Source organism: Chenopodium album, chromosome 9 (genome assembly GCF_948465745.1).
Source record: "Chenopodium album chromosome 9, dcCheAlbu1.1, whole genome shotgun sequence".
Lineage (NCBI taxonomy): Eukaryota > Viridiplantae > Streptophyta > Magnoliopsida > Caryophyllales > Amaranthaceae > Chenopodium > Chenopodium album.
The window spans coordinates 65602299-65621626 of record NC_137842.1 but is presented as its reverse complement, the minus strand read 5'-3'; the positions used below and the strand labels follow the sequence as shown (position 1 = coordinate 65621626).

At 34.8% G+C, this 19328-nt stretch overlaps 4 protein-coding genes across 5 annotated transcripts; 2 read left to right on the top strand and 2 right to left on the bottom strand.

Annotated features, from left to right (window-relative positions):
- Nucleotides 1–3626: 3626 nt before the first annotated feature.
- LOC145558809 (uncharacterized) lies at nucleotides 3627–7515 on the top strand. 2 transcript variants are annotated; one of them, XM_081620147.1, is made up of 9 exons: nucleotides 3627–3922; nucleotides 4012–4398; nucleotides 4721–4812; nucleotides 4951–5106; nucleotides 5194–5293; nucleotides 5398–5457; nucleotides 5730–5816; nucleotides 5911–6039; nucleotides 6139–7512. In XM_081620147.1, exons 1-9 carry the CDS (start codon nucleotides 3878–3880, stop codon nucleotides 6454–6456), a joined length of 1374 nt encoding a protein of 457 aa, XP_081476273.1. In that variant the 5' UTR covers nucleotides 3627–3877; the 3' UTR covers nucleotides 6457–7512. The 2 variants fall into 2 exon arrangements, with proteins under 2 accessions (XP_081476273.1, XP_081476272.1); XM_081620146.1 differs by having other exon boundaries at nucleotides 4721–5106; nucleotides 6139–7515.
- A 98-nt stretch (nucleotides 7516–7613) lies between these two features.
- Nucleotides 7614–9944, top strand: LOC145558811 (plastid division protein PDV2-like). The gene is made up of 2 exons (XM_081620149.1): nucleotides 7614–8000; nucleotides 9209–9944. Exons 1-2 carry the CDS (start codon nucleotides 7758–7760, stop codon nucleotides 9833–9835), a joined length of 870 nt encoding a protein of 289 aa, XP_081476275.1. The 5' UTR covers nucleotides 7614–7757; the 3' UTR covers nucleotides 9836–9944.
- A 671-nt stretch (nucleotides 9945–10615) lies between these two features.
- On the bottom strand, nucleotides 10616–12279 carry LOC145558812 (uncharacterized). The gene is made up of 2 exons (XM_081620150.1): nucleotides 12166–12279; nucleotides 10616–11538 (listed from the first exon to the last, which is right to left on the bottom strand). The coding sequence occupies exons 1-2, from the start codon at nucleotides 12196–12198 to the stop codon at nucleotides 10846–10848; spliced, it is 726 nt and encodes a 241-aa protein (XP_081476276.1). The 5' UTR covers nucleotides 12199–12279; the 3' UTR covers nucleotides 10616–10845.
- A 1256-nt stretch (nucleotides 12280–13535) lies between these two features.
- LOC145558810 (uncharacterized) lies at nucleotides 13536–17554 on the bottom strand. The gene is made up of 5 exons (XM_081620148.1): nucleotides 17395–17554; nucleotides 15936–17034; nucleotides 15706–15855; nucleotides 14874–15059; nucleotides 13536–13752 (listed from the first exon to the last, which is right to left on the bottom strand). The coding sequence occupies exons 2-5, from the start codon at nucleotides 16956–16958 to the stop codon at nucleotides 13672–13674; spliced, it is 1440 nt and encodes a 479-aa protein (XP_081476274.1). The 5' UTR covers nucleotides 16959–17034; nucleotides 17395–17554; the 3' UTR covers nucleotides 13536–13671.
- Nucleotides 17555–19328: the final 1774 nt, after the last annotated feature.

Below are 19328 nucleotides of genomic sequence, written 5' to 3'. Positions count from 1 at the left end.
AAATTACTCCATCATTTCCCATTTAAATTTTCTCAAGTGAGTCTAGCTTAGTTATAAGCTTTATGGAACAAGATAGAATGTAACTGTACTGTAAGTGATTTTTGTCAAACCTGTCAGTCCAATTTTGTCAATTACTATGGTGTTTCTTGTAAATAAATAAGAAACGGAGAGTACTAGCATAAGATATTTTATTTGAGAATAATGTGTTTCTAACTGGATTGCATAAATGCTCATTCAATTTTAGTGGGATGAAAGCACTAAAAATTAATGTGACATAAAACTAAAACTACACTTCTTCTGTTTCCAAAGCTCGGTTCATTTGACTTTAAAATTTACATAGAGGCGAATCTAATAAGATTTTAAGTACTAATTTTTATCTTCATATAAATCATTCTTTAATTTGTAAAAATACAGTTAAACATTATTTGATTTCAAACATGACAGTTATTAGTGAATTGAATTTTTAGGAATGGTGGTAGTCTGGTAGTAGCACCTTTTTTTTTTCAAATTTGTGCACTAATATTCATCAACTTCGACTGATATTTTTACTAATATTGAAAAAAAAAAAATACTAGTATTTATAAATTTTAAGGGTTGGATCTCATTGTCAATTTTAAATGATCAATTTTTCTTTTATTCTTACATAGGAACCTATATAAATGGTCAAATTTTTGCATTGATAAACATAAAATTAATAAACTTAATTATGTACATGTTAGATGCACTAAAATTTGAATAATAATATTTATGCTTTGACAAGCATGGTAATCAATATGGTCCAACAATTTGTTAATGGAGAAAGCATGTAATTTGATGAATCAAGCATATTGCTTAATGCTTATAATGCATGCATGCTGTAAAAGACAAACTTTTTTGGGCCTTTGACCAAAGACAAAAAGAGATGAGCAATTAGACATTGAAAGCCCACCAAAACCTAGTAATTTCACATCATCAATTTAATTATCTTACACTTTTTGTTTAATGGAAATTTTGGTTATTTTACACTTTCAGCCCTTTTAAGGTATATATTGCCTTTTAATCAATATCCATCCTTTTGGTTGCATCACTTGGGGCATTAAGCAAAGGCATCAATCTTTACTTCATCTTACATGCATTTAATAAGTTTCTTTTTCTGCATGCAAAGCTGGCTTTTTTATTTATCAAAAGTTAAGGGGTCATCAAAGAGATTCTTTAATGTGTTTGGATGCATGATTGACTTGAATGATAAAAGGAGCCTACATAATATAATCTAGACCATCATTTTTAGCCATATAGAGATAATAATGAACTAATCTATTAATGTTTAATTGGGATATAAATTAGCCATAATAGATTTTTTAATGAACTAATCTATTAATAGAATATACAAATCAATCCCATGATTTCAACCATAAAAAATCCATCTAGAGACTCTAATCAGTAATCATCAATTTAGACTTTTGGTAAAGTTGGTTTTCCGACGGAAACTATTGGCTTGGGTGATAGTCTTTGTACTCATGTCCAATTGTATGATGCTTACATATTTAATTTACTTAGGCCCTGTTCTTGGCAGATTAATTTTAGTTCAGTTCAGCTCAGCTCTAATAAGTCCAGTTTAGTTCAGCTCCTAATTTCCTTCTCTCATAAAATATTCATTTCAGTTCAGCTCAGCTCTAATAAGTTCAGTACAGCTCAGCTCAGCTCTAATAAGCTCAGTCAGATCTAATAAGTTCAGTTTAGTTCAGCTCATCTCAGTTCAGTAAATGAGAATAGGCCCTTATACCCGGTCTCATACTAGTGTTTGAATAATATAGATGAACAATTAGAAGAGCGACTTTCATGACCATGTAAACACTATATAGATCTTAAATTTTGGAAAACTTGTTATGCAATAACCAAAGTGCATAATAGTACACTACAAGACTTACAACCTTTATGCTAAAATCAAATTAACCATTTCAAATAAACTTTGTAGCCATACAACCAAAAAGCCACCACCCCTTCTTTTCATGCAAAAAATTAGACCACCACGTCCAATTAAAGTTACTACAACAGACAATTAAGTGGTTTTGCTTTACATTTGACAAGGGACTAGTCAACAAATTATACCCACCTTTTTAATTCAATTTTGTACACAAAAAAACTGTGTAAAATTACTTCAAGAATAATGAAAAATTTCCCCCCTTTTTTTTCTTAATATTTAGTGTTTTTAAGCTTTTCCAAAGGACATTTGATTGACATTCGTGTGAGTAGTCTCACTCCATATCTCAGTAATTTGTTCTGTTTGCAATAAATGTGGAACTTGTATTTATCTTCAGCTTACACTTCTGTGCTTTACTGTCAAAATCTGTTGGATTTTACTTAGGTTGCAGTTTTTATGTTGGTTTCTTCTGTGAGCCTTCTTCGTGAGTGTAGTTAGTTGAATACAACTGCGCTTTCATAGTTTCATGACGTTGATCTTTTGTTCACGAGCCTATTTACTTAGATTCGGATTAACTGTCTAACAGTTAGACAACTAATAAAGGATGCAAAGACTGTCATAGTATCCCGTGCTTACTTATTTACATATACGCAATAAATGTATTGTAGTCATTTGACATGTTGCAAATGACTATTTTGCGTTCATAGCAATAGTAACATATTGATTGAAGCTATATAAGGGTGATTTAGTTATTCTAATTATTGAATAACTTCAGATCATGTCTTTCTCCTTTCCCAAAAAAATAAAGGCATTGATTGAGGGTACTGTGAGTGATTATTAGGCAAAAAGTTAGATTATGGGAATGATTATAAGAGCCTCTTGCGTTGAAATTTTGTTGAATTTCTTGAATACAACTTTTTTATTAGGCTTGACAATGCACCGTATGTCACAATGACAATGTTTAGAATATTGAATATATGTATGTCTATGGTAATAAATATGCTCCCCATCTTATTTTACTGACCGATTTTTGTGAGAATTTTTGGTAAAAAGATGGCAAATAAAAGGGGAATTCTTGGCTATCTTCTTCAATTTCCTTTTATGTGTTAAATTCTTTCATTTATGGATTATATAAGCATAAAGAAGTATTACCAATATAGTGTTTTGTCAATTTTAGGACCATTCTCAGCTCTGAAGTCAATCTGAATAGTCTACTATACTCCAAAGTTTGAACTTGCTTGTGAATGTTAGAATCACTGGTTTATACTCCTGAGACAATAGATGGCATGAAACACATTTTATTTACTTAGGTGGTATAAAGAATTGTATTGAGCAATCTTAAAAGAAAAGGAAAAAAAAAAAATAAGAGTTGTATTGAGCGAGTAGATACGGGAAACAGAGATTATGGGAAACATGTGAACTAAATTAAAAGTGATAATAATACGGAGTATTAAAAAGTAAACTAACCTTTAAAAAGAGGAAGCCACTAGTTAATTAAAAAGATTGCTCTTTTAGTTATATTATAAATAAAAATTACTCCCTACATCATGATTAATATTAGTATCATACGAAGTATAATTTTTAAACTATTTTATGATGTATTCTTTATAATTAATGACTTATGAGAGATTAGGATAATGTAGCAACGATAGAGGCGTAATAAAAAGGAAGACATCGTACACAATAGAGGTTTATATTTAAAACCATCAGTATTATTTTGCGTCCTATTACTTTAGTAACTAGTGCAACTATTTCAGCTCAGAAGTATTCGAGTCCTTAGAAAAACCCAAGTCTTCAAATAACAATAGAAACATCAGTTAGTTTCACTTTATGTACATCCAATTTCTATGGAAGAAGCTCACTTAGCAACTTCTACCTTCATCAGTTGGTTTACCACCAAACTGTATTAAAGCTCATTCTTTCAGATCGACACTCCGAAAAGGCTGATTATTGTCCAACACTTGTGAAGCTGTAAACATGGAGAAACCTGTTTCTCAACTTCAGATATCTTCAAAGCCAAAGGTAACACTTTTTATACCAATGCATTATTAATGCTAATTTGAAAGTTCTTGCTGATATAAACGGCGCAGTAATGTTTCCTATTGCTTCAGTCTGTCACTGAACTTCTTAGGGAAATCGCGATGTTAGAGATGGAAGTACTGGAGTTGGAGAAGTATCTTGTTTCCCTGTATCAGAAAGCACTTGATCGCCGACTAGCCTCACTGTCAAAAGACAGCAACAATGTTTTATCAGAACAAAAGGTCTGTTCTGATCGTTTTCAGATTCCTGCAGATCAACCTGTCATTAACAACATTTGCTTAGAAGAACACAATAATGAAGCTAAGGAACAAGAAGATGTGCTTGGTAGTAGCATTCACCGGAGTCACTCTTCGTTATCTCATCAATCGACAGTCTATGCAAGTCGATTATCTCCTCTAGCAGGAAAGGTTGCAGAAGCTGTAAATTCTTATCATTCCTTGCCTCTTACTATGCTAGAGGTAAATAAATGTATTTTTTTTCATGTAAAACTTCTACTAGTAACATTATCATTATAATTTTGCTACATGAATGCATATAAATCCTCAAGTTTCTGTTTAGTACTGTAATACACCTGAATGAACTCTGCAATAAAGTAATCTGAAAACAGCTGATAGTAAAGAACATGGCTTTGATCGTTTCACGGTTTCACCTGAATGAAAACCCGTATCTGAACTTACTTTTCCTTATCTGAACTTATCATATCGGCCCTTAGCTGAACTTATTTTTGCTAAAGAATTTAACTCTTGATGCTGAATTGGATAAATTATTTTATCTCATCAGCCAGAAGCTTGTGAAGTTTCAAACAATGTAGCCACCTATAACTTCAGTGATGTTAAAGAGACAGCAAATTGGCTTTCAGAGGAGATGATCAGGTGCATTTCAGCAATTTACTGTAAACTGGCAGGAAATTCTGTGATCAGCAACAATTTCTCATCACCTGCTGTATCAATTCCATCGTCGATAAGTGGATCACCACAAACTCATGAATCTAATTTGTGGAGTCCTCTTAGGATAAAATCTTTTCAGGACTTACATTCAGATGCACCTTACCAAGCAGGAGGACATTTCGAGTTTAGTGGACCTTACTGTCAAATGGTTGAGGTCCTTCAGATTCATAGGGACAGTACTAAATTCAGAGATATTGAGCCCATGCTTCATAAATATAGGTAATTCTATCATCGACTCATTACTCATAGTATTAAATGTTTGTTTCAGTTTTTGATCTTGCAGTGAGGTTCATTTTTTGTCTGCAGGTTACTTGTTAACAAATTGGATGGAGTAAAACCAAGCAAATTGAACCACAAAGAGAAGTTGGCATTTTGGATTAATGTGCACAATGCTCTTGTGATGCATGTAAGAATGCTATTACCAATAACAAATTTGAGCATTGTATCAACTTCTCTTACAAGCTTTGCTGTATAACGCTGAAGTCTTTTTATTGGTAACGCGAAATACAGGCATTTCTGGAGTATGGAGTGCCACAAAACAAGCTTAAACGAGTGTCCTTGATATTAAAGGTTCAGAATTTACTCATTGTTTAATTCATCTCCAAAAAATACTCGCTTTGTCCCAGAGTTAAGTTTATACTGCATTATAAAGCAGAGATTATAGCAGGAAGAGGTGGAGAATAAAAAGTGGATGGGTGGGATTTTACCCACGAGTCACAAGTTCAAAAAAAAATGCAGGGAAAACCATCCAAATTGAATATGTTAAAACTTAGTTTTGGGACGGAGGGAGTATGGTGTATATGTTTTGAAATCGTTGTTTATAAGCTGCTCGTGTTACACAGGCTGCATATAGTATTGGGAGTCATACTATCAGTGTGAGCATGATACAGGACTACATTCTTGGGAACCAATTGCCTCACCCGGGACAAGTATATCTTCTTTAACTTTTAAGTAATTATAATTACTTTTAAATCTTTTATGTCATGAAACAATTTGAATGTGTATGTATCCATCTTCTTGCAGTGGTTTCATAAACTACTCCATCTTAAGAAAAAATTCAGGACTGGAGACAGAAGAAGAATGTTCGCGATTGATCACTGTGAACCTCTATGTTACTTTTCCCTTTGCTGTGGAAGCCATTCCGATCCACAAGTAATAACCTTACAACAAAACATCACTGTTTATTTGAAGGTCTTACTGAAAGTTTTATACATTATGTGTAACAATCTTGTGCTTTATGTGTGTACATAGATTCGTATATACACGCCTCAGAGAGTGTTCCAAGACCTGATTGCTGCAAGAGACCAGTACATCTTAAGCAATTATCGAGTTCATAAAGAACAGAACAAGATACTACTGCCAAAGATTGTAGAGAGTTATGCCAAAGAATCCAGCTTACACCCACCTGAATTCATGAAGATTCTGGAGCAGATTCTTCCTGCAGATCTTCAGAGAAACAGGACTACTTCTAGTTACAACTTTCGACATAAGAAAGGATGGAAAGGCATTGAATGGATTCCCCACGACTTTTCCTTCCGCTATCAGTTCCCCAAGGATCTCTTGCAGTGATCATACACCCACTTATGAGCTGAAAAAACTGAGTAGATGGTTGATACACAAACATAGCGCGAAAGAGGTGCTGATCAAACTGGCTCAAGGTCTTGTTATGTCTATTGGTGTCGCGAGGATGTCACTCAATTATGCATGAACAAGACAACAAAGTTGATAATGTTTCAATGTAATTGGACTTGAGCTTATTTGATCATTATTATCTTGATGAAATTGCTTAGTTTGTGGTTCAAGTTGAACCTCTAAATATGAGAAGATAAGCTAAGGGAATGGAATTTGGCTTTTGCTTGGTTGCATTTTTGGCATATGTGTGATTGGTCGGTCTCCTATGTAGTGGTAAAGTATTACTCAAGAAAGATTAGTTTTGTCAATTTCTTGGAGAATTGTTGCTTAATATATTTTTGATAATGAAATATTGGGGGAAAAAAAATGATGCAGAAGAACATATTTTACAGGTGATATAAGCCAACATGAGCATTTTGCTATTAATAGTCACACAAATTTGCATTTTCTAGTTGATGAATATCAAATAAATAAATTGAGAATATTGAGGCTAAAAACCTAAACAATGGAAGTAAACCTAAGCTAGTTAGGAGGGAAGGGTAAGGGGAAGGGATTCCTACCCTCAAAGTATCTCTAGTAGGGATTGAACATTTAAACTCTAACCTTAGTGTAATCTTTTCCACTAAACCAAGTTTAATTTGATTTAAGGTCTGTTTTCTTCAGATTATTTTCAGTTTAGTTAAGTTAAGTTCTTAATTTCCTTCTCTCATGAAATATCCAGTTCAATTTAGTTCATTTCAACTCCAATAAGTTAAGATAAGTTAAGTTAAGTTCAGTTAGCTCAATTCAGTCAATCAGAACATAACCTTAGAATATACCATAAGTATTAGCACATGAATTAATTTCCTAAAACGAATAGATTATGGGTAGTTTGTGATAAGCTAATAAGGTTAACTAGCTTTAAAACGGTGAATTTTTACTCTAAACAAGATTTAAATAAATTAAGACACTTCTTTAAAAGGCATTAATACCAACATAATGCCATATCTATGTTGATTTTTTATTTGTTATTTTTTTATTTTTTTTATTTTTTTGGGAATATATCTAAAATTGGAATTTAATTATCGTCTAAATCATTTTCTTTATTTCTCTTAATCACGGTGCTAAATATCTTTCCCAAAAAAATAAAATAAAATAAAACCCTAAATTCCAAAACTCTACCCCCGCAATAGAGCATTTTTGGCGGTTTACTTGTTTTCAGTGAAGTGGAGAGAGAGAGCAAGAACAAGAGCAAAAAGATGGAAATGGAAGAAGAGAGGATAGGAATGGTGTTAGTTCGAGCATCTGAATTACGCTCCAAAATCGCAAATTGCATTCATAAATCAACAAACCCACTTCAATCTCACCTTGAAGCTTCTCAAAACAATGGCGATTCTTCTTCTTCTGCACAAAATGGTGATGAAGCTGATGAAGAAACTGATGCCCTTTTGAACATTTGCTACTCTTTTGATGCCCTTGAGAATCAGCTCGCTTCTTTGCAAGTAATTCTATGCATCCCTTTTCTTTATTTCTGGTTTCATCTTTGATTTTTTTTCATTTGGGTTTTTAGGGTTTTGTGATTCTGTTTCTGGGTTGTTGTTAATTTGAAGAATTTGTTAATTTTGGTTGAATTTGGTGTATTATTCGAAGATTTGTTGCAGAATTTAGGAGTGTTTGCTGTTTATAACAATATTTTGGGATTTTCAGAAATTGGTGGTATGCTATTTTGCCAATTTTGCTAGGAGATTACGAGTAATTCTATTTGTTTTTAATTATTTATTAGGGGAAAAGAAATGGTAATTGTAACACATTTTGTTTAGTAACTGATTAAGTAATCATATGGCTAATGTTTGTACCCATTATGTATTTGTGTACTCTTTATCTTACCAATATAGTGTGCTTTGATAAGGTGCTTATTGGAGCAAAGTTGCTTACTTGCTTCATTTTCGATTCGCGGTTAGCTGGTCCCGTAATCCTAAATCTATACCTTTATGAATAAGAACTATCCTTTCAGTGATTTGTAAAAGGTTGGAATTGGGTGCCTTGATTTAATTTTTCATCTTGAAATGAAGCTTATCTTTTGCATGAGTTGAACTACCCAATTGTGGAAGGATTGGTCTAGTTCATGTATAGCTGGTATGCGAAATTACCCAACCTAAAACTAAGAAAGAACAAAGAATTGTGTTTCGCTGCTGTGCAGCCTCAATCATTTACTAGGGAGACATCGGAGGGTTCTTCACTTCTGCTATTTAGTCATTGAAATGTGACATGTAAGATGGTCAGGGAAGCCGGAAGCTGGTGTCTTTATGAGTCAATTAGAAGAAGAAAAAAGTCTGTGAATCTAGTTTACAATTCTTTCATATGGTGTAAGCATCGCCCTGTGACGGGGTTGTGGAAGGCAGTGGTAATACCACTGCATCATGTTTGGTTCATAAAAATTTAGTGTACTTTGGCTTGTAGAATGAAGATATGTAAGGCGGAGTAGTCAGGGGAAGTAAATAATATGATTTAATGCTTGTCCAATTACTGATTTTGCATAAAGCTTGTAGTGTGTAGCTAAGAGGGGGAGTAAATAATATGATATAATGCTTGTCCAATTACTGATTTTGCGTAAAGATTAGTGTGTAGCTAAGAGGTGTTCAATTTAGGACATGTCTATCAGATGGTGGCTTGCTGTGATGTGTATTAACTGTTACATGTTTTGGATCAGTCTTTACGACAACAGCAGCAATACGAAAGAGAAGCTGTGATTGGAGAAATTGAGTACAGCCGTAAGATGTTGCTTAAGAAGCTCAGTGAGTATAAAGGGGAGCACTCTGATGTGATACAAGAGGCAGAAGCTTTTGCAAGTATGAAGGTGGAGCACGACAATGAACTGCTACTTCCTCCATATCAAACCCATTCTCCCAATTCTTTGGTGCTAGACAAGAATTATCCCTCACGTGCTCCATATTCACGTAAGCTTGCACAAAATGGTCTTAATGGGGGCAACGAGTCAAAGGAAAGCCAAACTCAAAGTAAACCCAGCAAGCTATGGGGAGGATTTAGATTTCTTGTTCATTCCACTGCCAAGACCATGCTTACCCTTGTTGGCGTTATCTCTCTTCTTAGCTTGGCTGGTTTTGAGCCTAAGCTTCAGAAAAAAGGTACCAAATTAAATGTCCTGTCATTGTTTCAACAACCCAATGACCAAGGCAGGGCACTTGGTGCACGTTGCCCCCCTGGTAAAACAGCGGTGATGGAGGATGGCGAAATCCGTTGCATTGTGAAGGAGAGAGTTGAAATTCCATTTGATCATGTTGCCGATAATCCTGATGTGCATTATGGTTGCGGTTAAAAACTGCCTATGTTGTCAACTTTTTTGTATATCCTGCCATCATGACAAGTAAAGTTGATTTCTTTTCCTTCAAATTTTGAAATGAGATTGTTTATTTCTCCATTGTTAATTTAGTTTGCTTTCTTACTGGCTGATCTCCATATTGTGGAGAAAAATGAAGCCAAAATCAGATATAGGAAGGCTCATCTTCAATAATATTTGTACATTGCTAAGTGACCTGTTTTTTCTAGGACCTTTTCTGGGCAATCTAGGGGCATGGACAGCTTAATATGCACTTACAAAGCTAGAGCTTAGAGATATATTTGTCCAACATATTTTTCTCAATTTGTTTAAGTTCGGGTTTTGTTTCAAGTTGCATTGGATCTTGATAGAGCAAGTAGGAAATGTTGCCAATGACCTAATCTGAGAACCATCAGAGGCAAGATATTTTCGGGTCTAGCCAGAGTCAGTACTCTGCCCATGACCTGAGAGCTATCGGAGGCAAGATTTTTTTTTTTTTTTTTTTTTTTTTTCACATTTTTCGAGTTGTCACTATGCAGGCATGGCTAGTTGGCTGCCATCAGCTTGTAAATGGCCCATCGTAGTTAGGTTGGGCAAAGCTTGATTGGTAGTTTTCTATGGCACATTGATGACCCAAAAATTATAAATTCGAGATCTTTTACTAATGACTTGGGAGTCTTGGACATTCTTAAAATCTTTGCAAATTTTTATTTCTTGTACAAATATTCTCATTTTTTATTACTTTCCAATTGAAATATGAACATTTACAAAATAACAAAGTAATAATTAAGTTTTCATTGATAATATATTACCAAAACATAGTGATTAACAAACAGCTGCCCCTAAAACATGGTTTTAATCATACAAACTAGTAAAACAGTTTTTGGGTACTTTAGCAAGACCCAAAACCTTGCAAAATATTGTTTTAGGCTAAGGTTTAACAAGACCTAAAACTAGCAAAAAGGTTGTTTTAGGCTACGTTTACAAAAGTGGACTGATGATAATCTCATCTACAGAACTTTTCTTACTTTGACTCGACCCATTTCTGCCATCTCCGAGCCAGCCTTCTTCTTGGTTCCTTTGGCTGCATTACATGCGTTATCCTTGGTTGTTTGGGCTGCTTCAGATGCCTTGTCCTTGGTTGCTTGGGCTGCGTTATATGCATCATCCTCAGTTGCTTGGGCTGCATTAAACGCATCATCTTCAGTCACTTGGGCTGCATAAAACGCGTCATCATCAGTAGCTAGGGCTGCACAGAACGCGTCATCCTTGGTTGCTTGGGCTGCATCAAACGCGTCATCCTTGGTTACTTGGGCTGCATCAAACGCATCATCCTTGCCTTTCTGCGCTACATCAAATGCCGCATCATTGGCTGCTTGGACAGCGACTTTGGTTGCTTGGGAAGCAACAACCGCGTCATCCTTGCCTTTTTGAGCTACCTCAGATGCTGCATCCTTGGCTGCTTGGACTGCGACCTTGGTTGCTTGGGCTGCATCAAACGCATCATCCTCGGCTGTTTGGGCTACCTCAGATGCCGCATCCTTGGCCGCTTGGACTGCATCCTTGGTTGCTTGGGCTGCATAATACGCGTCATCCATGGTTGCTTGGGCTGCCTCAGATGCGTCATCCTTGATGACTTGGGTCTTCTCCTTTTTCTTGTCCTGGGTGTGCCCTGTTCTTTTTTTTAGCTGATTAGTTTTCCCCTGCAAAACGTAGTAGTTGATTATATTACGGTAGTCCATCAAAGGAAAGGGTAAACATATGTTTATAGTTTATTATGATAAATTATTAGGTCGTATCCTTTTTTATTTGTAATTTGTAATGCCCTCGTGACTACAAATTGAAAATTTTATCAACTAACAATGTTTTGTTTCAAAAGACCGACTAAGGTTAGCATAAAAATACGTCCAAGTCATACCAAAACTCTTTCCGGTCCAGATTAATTGGTTCAAATTAATTAGTTGTGGAATATTATGTATCAGATTTCTAAAAGTATTTCCTTTATAATGATAATCATACATAGTAATATCACACTATTAAATTTGATTACATCCCATTTAAGTTTATAAGATTGGAAAAGCTTAGATGATGAAACATTGTAACACAAACTTAATTTCTTCTTTCTTTTTTTTTTAAAGTAAATAAACATTATAAGATATTGAACAATATACTTAAGCCATTAATATCTTCTTTTTCACACAAATAAATACTAAAATAGTCCAAATTTACTTTAAAATTAATTTAACGAGATCAACAAAATTGCAAATCCAAAAATCGTTATGAATAGAGTGATTATACGAAAAAAAATAGTACAAGTGTAGCAAAATTACCTCAACATTGTAGCTTTGAACTTGAGATGCCATTTTTCAGTCTTTTGAATAACAGAAGCTTAAAAATACTGTTTTTAAACAAACTAAAATGAAGAAATAATGATAGATGAGTTTAATTGGATTTGTGTATATCCAATACCAAGTATTTATAAAATTTGCATGCCTTCCAACAACAAAGGACGCGTGTCCAATGTGACACGTACCTTAGTACGTGCCATTCAACTATAATTCGGTTCTACACTACTACATGTTCCTGCAACTACATCTACTCCTACTTTTTAGATTTTATTATTTACTCTGTAATTTTTTATTTTTATAATGTGCTAGGAACGTGGGATGTGATAAACTTGTTAATAGTAACGGGGTATGTTTAAACACATGGAGATAGGGTTACTCATATAATCCTTGATTGAGTCTAAATCTCACCAAATCGCAAATAAAATTGTTTTTCAATTGTTTTGGTTTACAATTTTACTGTGACGATTTAGTTTGAAATTTGAATAAATCTTAAATTAGAATTTACAAGATTTTAAACCAAACCAAACCAAACCAAAAGTTATAACAAACTAACAAATCATACGCATACTTTATCTTTAAAAAAAAAAAAAGTTTCAATGTTCAAATAAGATATTTTGCAAATATATTAATTTTAAAAATAAATAAAACTTTTAATGTTATCTCCTCTGTTTGGGTTTCGTTTAATTTCTACTCCATGTAAGGGATGATTATCATTCAAAACATCAAATGAATATTACAATTCCAAATAAGGCATCAAAGATGTTGAGTCATCAAAATTGGATTATTGGTAAACAATCACCTTATCACCCTATCAATTAAAAATCAGTGCATATGTTTACATACTAGTAAAATTGGATATTTTATCTATTTCCTTTCAAAAAAAAAAAAAAATTTATGGATATTTCATATTTTCATCTATTCGAAAAAAAGAATAATTAAAAAAAAAAAAAAACTACCTAGGTTAAGTAACGTTGTACAAATTATTGCATATAGTTTTCCTAATACATTTGCAGGATCATAATTTTTTAAACAGAAGAATGAATAAAGACACTGTTTACTAATTTTTCAAAAAAAAAAAAAAAAAAAAAAAAAAAAAAAAAAAAAAAAAAAGATATTGTTTACTGTGACTACTTCAAATCTCAAAATCTATGGAGTACAAATTACAGTGTCTTCCAATTCTATAGTTCTATATATTCGACTACAAACTACATATCAGTTACAATTTTGCCAATTAGAGCAGCAACACAACTACAAACAGCTCGAAAGATCGATTTAACTATTTAAGCATGCAAATTTTCAATATACTTGTAACAATTTAGGGGGGAAAATTACAACCAGAGTACAAAAAAAATCCTCTAGCTGATATGCCTGTCAATGGACAGAGGTTTATTGAAAAACTAATCTTCCTTTTTGGAAAAAAAATTCGTATACCCAGAACATGGTCTTTGTTGAAGAATGCAAACCGTAAACTAAGCCTCAATAATCTGCTCACTTGCAGGATTTAGAAACCTCGTGTGCCAGCTTATCCATAAACTGCCATTTTCGATGAAATCCCCAGCCTGGATTGCTCTGCATCATAAAGTTAAACAATATTGCTATTATAGTTTGTAATCGCATTTTTAATAAGGAAATTCAGACAGTAGATTGTCCGATCAGAATTAACGGACTATATCATGAAACTTATCAACATACCGTCAGATCCTTTTTTAAGCATGAGTATTAAGAGTGAGTTTATGTCAACATACAAAAGCAGGTGAAGCAGCTAAAGATTATAGCTACTAAGGAGAAAAATATGATTCCTAGAGAGCTCAAGCAGGGTGGGATGACCCTTCATAAGAGCAATCTTAGAAAGGCAGTGGTTTTCCCAATTTTGTTCAAAGCCGAAAGGCACTAACCAATCAATCGCAATGACTTCTATACATAAATTAAAGCAACTAGATAATAAAAGTCCATATTACTCCCCTATATAGGATGTGTTGCCTTCCTGTAGGTTCTTGCAAAACTTCACACTAATTTGGCACTCCCTCTGTTGGTCTGTCCTAAATGATTCTTCCAACTAGGCTTCAGCATGGACATAAAAATATACAGTAAACAGTAGCGAAGGCATTTACATATTAAGTTCGAATAAAATGTTGAAAGTAGTAAAAGAAAATGGTGGAAATATGAAGGAAAGGAAATGCACATGAAAAGTAACACAAAGATTATTTTGGAACAACCCAAAAATGGCTGGTAGGAATTATTTTGGGATAGAGAAAATAGAATATAACCAACTATCTCTATCAAAAGGATTAATGATTATAAAAAGATTTCCATACTTGTGTTACAAATATTCATCCATTTACTGGTAGATAATCTTAACATAGAATAACTGATCATCCTATATTCTTTACTGTCATATCATACATTATTTTGTTGTTCCCACTCATCCACAGATATCTGGGTACAACAGCAAAAAAGGCTGAAGGTATCAAAATCTCTATCTGTTCTTGTATCAGGACAGAGGAAGAGTTGGATGCAAACTAAAGCTTCACTTATAAGAGCAATGGCAACAAAATTGAATCTTGAATGCTTTGCTTCAAAGCTTTATGCTCTGCTGCTATGAGCAGAAATCTAAGATATTATGGCATTACACCCTTGCACCTTAAAATATTATACCCTAAAAAAGGGATAGCAAGGTAGGAAAGACCAACCTGGAGTGAGAGAACAGCACGGTCAGTAAAGTTCTTCACAGAATTAGGTACATTAGCAGGAATAGTTTTGGCAACTCTTTCCAATTCTTCATGTTGCTGCTTTGCAGTTGCTATATCAGGCCCACAATAGTGATCGACAATCTCTTTCAAAAGTGGAACTTTCTCCATTGTCTCATTTAGAATTTCCTAGCAAATGCCACATAATTATTAGAATGAATGTTGTCTATGACAAATGATAAATCATGTAAACTATAAGCCATATGAACAAGCGTCCCAAAAGAGCTATGCATCTCTATAACTTACTGAAAAATGTCAGTAGTAAGGTAATAACTGAGAAACCAATATTATTTCTTCACAAACACATAAACCTACTCATTCGTTGTCTGTCATTGCATGTGCTCACACTCAAGTTCCATTGAAGCCAAATAAACAGCTTTTCACCCTTAAAAGGACAAACTAGCTACAATTTCATCAACACAGAAGCACGTAACTACCAAGGCACAAACACATACACACATGATCTGATCCCTATATTATTATATGTGTACATGTATACATGTGTGTGTTTTAATCCTAAACTTAATAGCTCTTTAAACCAAATTATCAGTCTTCTTAATTAAGGTGGAATGATGTGAAAGGTCAAATAACGTTGGAAGGGAAATGGAGAGGAATTAGCACTGATTACAATACAAGAGAATGAATAAGAATTCAAAGATACAAGAAACAAATTGCGAAACCATTTTTAACAAACAGTTTCGATAAATTCATGTTAAAGCAAAGTAGAAAAACAAGCTAATTAGCAGAAAATGCAACATAGCAGGACAATGCTTACCTCCCACTCCTCTTGATTCTCTATTCCCTCATAAGCCATCAAGAATGGCTTCATCTTCTCAAGAGCTTCACGAAGAGGAACAGGGGGATTCTCGTAAATATCAGGATTTGTCTCAAAATCTCCCATCAAATATTCAGGCTCCAATTCAATCTACAACCCAAAAGTGAAATCACCACATGAAATAGCTCATACAACAAGTACAAGAGAAAAGATTGAAGAACAGATACTACCTTAAGATTTGTATCATATGCCTCGAGATACTCATCCTCCTCTGGATCAGGCAAGACATCAGTAGCCATTTCTTCAAACGCCTCAGTCAGTTCAGCCATCATGCTGGGCCCAAGCTCCATGGCTAACTTTTCACCATCTGCATCATCACCCATGACAAGTTTGTCTCCTTCGTCTTCATCCTCCACTTCATCATCAGAGTCGTCTTTCGATCTACCACCCCTTCGCCTACGACCACCTCCTCTCTCAGCACCTCCATCTTCCCTTCTATCATCACCCCTAGACAAGATGCCAACTGCCTTCTTTATAGCCTCCTCTCTGCTTATTTTAGTCTTTGCACCTGCAGAGCCCTTCTCACTTTTCTCAGCTCTATCTCCCCCTCTTCCAGCTCCAATGACAGGAGCACCAACTTGCTTTGGCCTAATATGCCTATTCTCTTCTTTAACCCTATTTTCAAATACCGGTTTTCTATCAGGGATTCCCCTCCCTGTTCCTGACAATACATTCAAAATATTTTCAGGAAGATTCTTTTCTCCAATAGGCTGGCGAGGTACAGACTCAACTGATTCAGCTTCAGCTCTAGTGCCCGTAAATTCATCTTTCTTAAGAAATACAGGTGCTTTATGTTGTGATTCCAGTTCATTTCCTCCCTCAAAGGACTGTTGAACTGGACCGCCTCTACCCTGACTTAATCCTGGATGCCGTGGTGGTGGGTTTGATGCAACAAAGGAATTATATGAAGGAAGAAATGGGGAGGAAGGAAGGGGTATTCCACTTCCATGCCCACGTCCTACAGGAGGTAATGATTTATCGGAATCCTCCAATCCCTCATTCGAGTCAGCTATACCAGCCACAAAATTATATAGAGGCGAACCGGAGACACCCCGGCCTCGGCCTCTTCCTCCTCCTGAACCATCCCCAGCAGAGGAGGAAAAGGCAGAACAAGAAACAAGTTTACTTGTCCGCCCAATTGTTGTACTTCCTAATCCACTATGGTTCATAAACAACCCAATTCTTCCTCTCATTTTCACACCTTTCCTTAAACCCTATCAAACTTCTCCCCAAATATGTCTAGTAAAGCAGCAAAATTAAAGGGTTCACCTTGTCAAAGGAAATAAAGAGTAACTAAATCAGTAAACTATTGATAATCTGGGTTTTTTCTAACTTAAGTTAATCACTCAAAGTTTCCCAATAAAATTGATGGGAAACTCACTAACATTGATCTGAATAACTAGACATTTATTTCTGAGAAATTAATTACTGTAAATTGGGTTTTAAACCCATTTCTCCAGAAAAATCAAATCTTGAATTTCACATTCCGCAAATTAGTTCTGAATATAACAAATTTAAGTAAAACATCAAATGATGGATATCAATCCAATTGAGTTACAAGAATCTTAAAAAATAATGATATTGAATCTAAAAGAAATTCAACAGTGTGAAGAGTTACAAATAACTTACCCAACAATGTCAGCACTCCATCGAGAATAGACAGCACCCAAGAATCAGAGCAAATCTTCTGAGCAAAAATGGCGAGAAGAAGAGGAGATGGCGTTGGGTTTAGAGTTTTAGCCCAGTTGGGTTCTGGGTTTTAGGCTTTACTCCTTTAGCCAATAGGGCTTACATTTTTATTTTATTTTTTAAATTCTTTCTTTAGAAACTAGAAAGTCTATAATTTTTATTTTTATTTTTATTTTTAAAGGTAAGAAAACTAAATATTAGGAAGTCATATGTAGGGAAATTCCTAATGTATCAAAAAAGAAAAAAAAAAAAAAAAAAAAAAGTAAATCAAATATATAGGCCCTATTTTTTTAAGTAGTGAGTTTCTAGTGCGGCTGGCCGCACCATGCGGCAGGTTGTCAAATCAACAAACGACAAAAGTAACCCCCAGACAAAGTAACCCCAAGACAAAAGTAACCCCTGACTGACCTAGTAACCCTTGACCAAGTAACCCTGACTGACCTAGTAACCCCTGACCGACGACCTAGTAACCCCAAGTAACCCCTGACCGACGACCTAGTAACCCCTAACCAGACCACCTAGTAACTCCGGATCTAGTAACCCCTTACCCACCACCAACAAAAAACTACCACCAACAACCACCACCAACGAACCACTACCAACCTAAACGCCTTGCCACTAGCCCCTAACCCACAAACAAACCCCAATCCAACCAAACCATTAAAAAAAAAAATCAAATCAAACAAATACCTCAAAATGTTAATAATGGTTTCGAATATCACTTCAAATATGGCTAAAAAGGCCAAATTCGACCATGAAAACTCTAGAGTTTTCATGGCCGAATTTGGCCTTAAAAACTTTGAACTTGTTTTCCGACGACGGAGTCACCAAACCACCACTACCCTCCCAGTGAAACCACTACTTCCGACGAACGAATCACCGACGAACGAACCATGAAGACGACTATTGATGACGATTGCGAAATTTGTGTTACGTTCTCTGAGAAAATGAGATGAATGTTCTGGCTTGAAGAAGAAGAAAAGAGGAGAGAGAAAGAATTTTTTTTTTTAAAAAAAAATTGTGGCTAGCCACACCGTGTGGCCAGCCACATATGAAACTTTGTATTTTTTAAGCTGTTGTGTTCTGGTTTATTCTGTTAAATATTCTACTAAGTAGTAAGTATAAATAAGATGCTCTGCTCGAGAGCATATCAAATTGAGTCAGCAGAGCAAACCATAGTAGATTCAACAGAGCAAAGCACGTACGTGTCTGTAAAACAGAGCATATTTTCAGCAAAGCAAAGCAGATTTCAGCCCTGTTCCTTTGAGCTTCTGGACAATTAGAGCAGAGCAGATTTCAACAGTGCATAACAAGTGTCAGTAGAGCAGAGCAAATTTCAACAAAGCAGAGCATAGCAATTAGCAGCTCAAAAGAACAGGGCTTAACGAGTACATCAATATCAATACTATTAGATATAATGACCTACAATAATATTAGCTATTCATATGATCGATTTGACTATGATTATGTGGATTCCACTCTTATTAATTGGAGCTTCATGACTATGGTTTAAGTAGGTTTGATAAAAGTAGTGTGATTAGATGTTTTGCGAATTATGTTAGACATCGACTTAATTTAAAGAAGGTAAAGGCAGTGGAGTTAATGTGGATTTTGATTTGTAGTAAACATAAACTTTATGCTTGTTGGTATTGTAAATTTGTAGAAATTTTATAGAAATTCAAATGAATCTAGGCTATCAAATACAGAGTGTAACAGAAATTTGAACCACCTAAAAGTTTAAGGTTACTTTTTTTTTTTTTTTTTTTTGATGTTTTTTTGGTGTTCCACCCGGTTCATCCTTTGGGCTAATCCGGATTTGGGGATCAGTTCTGGGTGGTTAGGTTCCAGTCCCCTCCCGATTGTTGTTGCGAGGG

Excerpts from the sequence above, each read along its gene's own strand:
- LOC145558809 (XM_081620146.1), top strand. The coding sequence starts at position 3,878 with ATGGAGAAACCTGTTTCTCAACTTCAGATATCTTCAAAGCCAAAG. Across the intron at positions 5,294-5,397 it reads ACAATGCTCTTGTGATGCAT|GCATTTCTGGAGTATGGAGT; the intron begins GTAAGAATGCTA and ends CGCGAAATACAG. Across the intron at positions 5,458-5,729 it reads GAGTGTCCTTGATATTAAAG|GCTGCATATAGTATTGGGAG; the intron begins GTTCAGAATTTA and ends CGTGTTACACAG.
- LOC145558811 (XM_081620149.1), top strand. The coding sequence starts at position 7,758 with ATGGAAATGGAAGAAGAGAGGATAGGAATGGTGTTAGTTCGAGCATCT. Across the intron at positions 8,001-9,208 it reads ATCAGCTCGCTTCTTTGCAA|TCTTTACGACAACAGCAGCA; the intron begins GTAATTCTATGC and ends GTTTTGGATCAG.
- LOC145558812 (XM_081620150.1), bottom strand. The coding sequence starts at position 12,198 with ATGGCATCTCAAGTTCAAAGCTACAATGTTGAG. Across the intron at positions 11,539-12,165 it reads TTCAAAGCTACAATGTTGAG|GGGAAAACTAATCAGCTAAA; the intron begins GTAATTTTGCTA and ends TACGTTTTGCAG.
- LOC145558810 (XM_081620148.1), bottom strand. The coding sequence starts at position 16,958 with ATGAGAGGAAGAATTGGGTTGTTTATGAACCATAGTGGATTAGGAAGT. Across the intron at positions 15,060-15,705 it reads AGAATCAAGAGGAGTGGGAG|GAAATTCTAAATGAGACAAT; the intron begins GTAAGCATTGTC and ends GGCATTTGCTAG. Across the intron at positions 13,753-14,873 it reads GTGCTGTTCTCTCACTCCAG|AGCAATCCAGGCTGGGGATT; the intron begins GTTGGTCTTTCC and ends TTTATGATGCAG.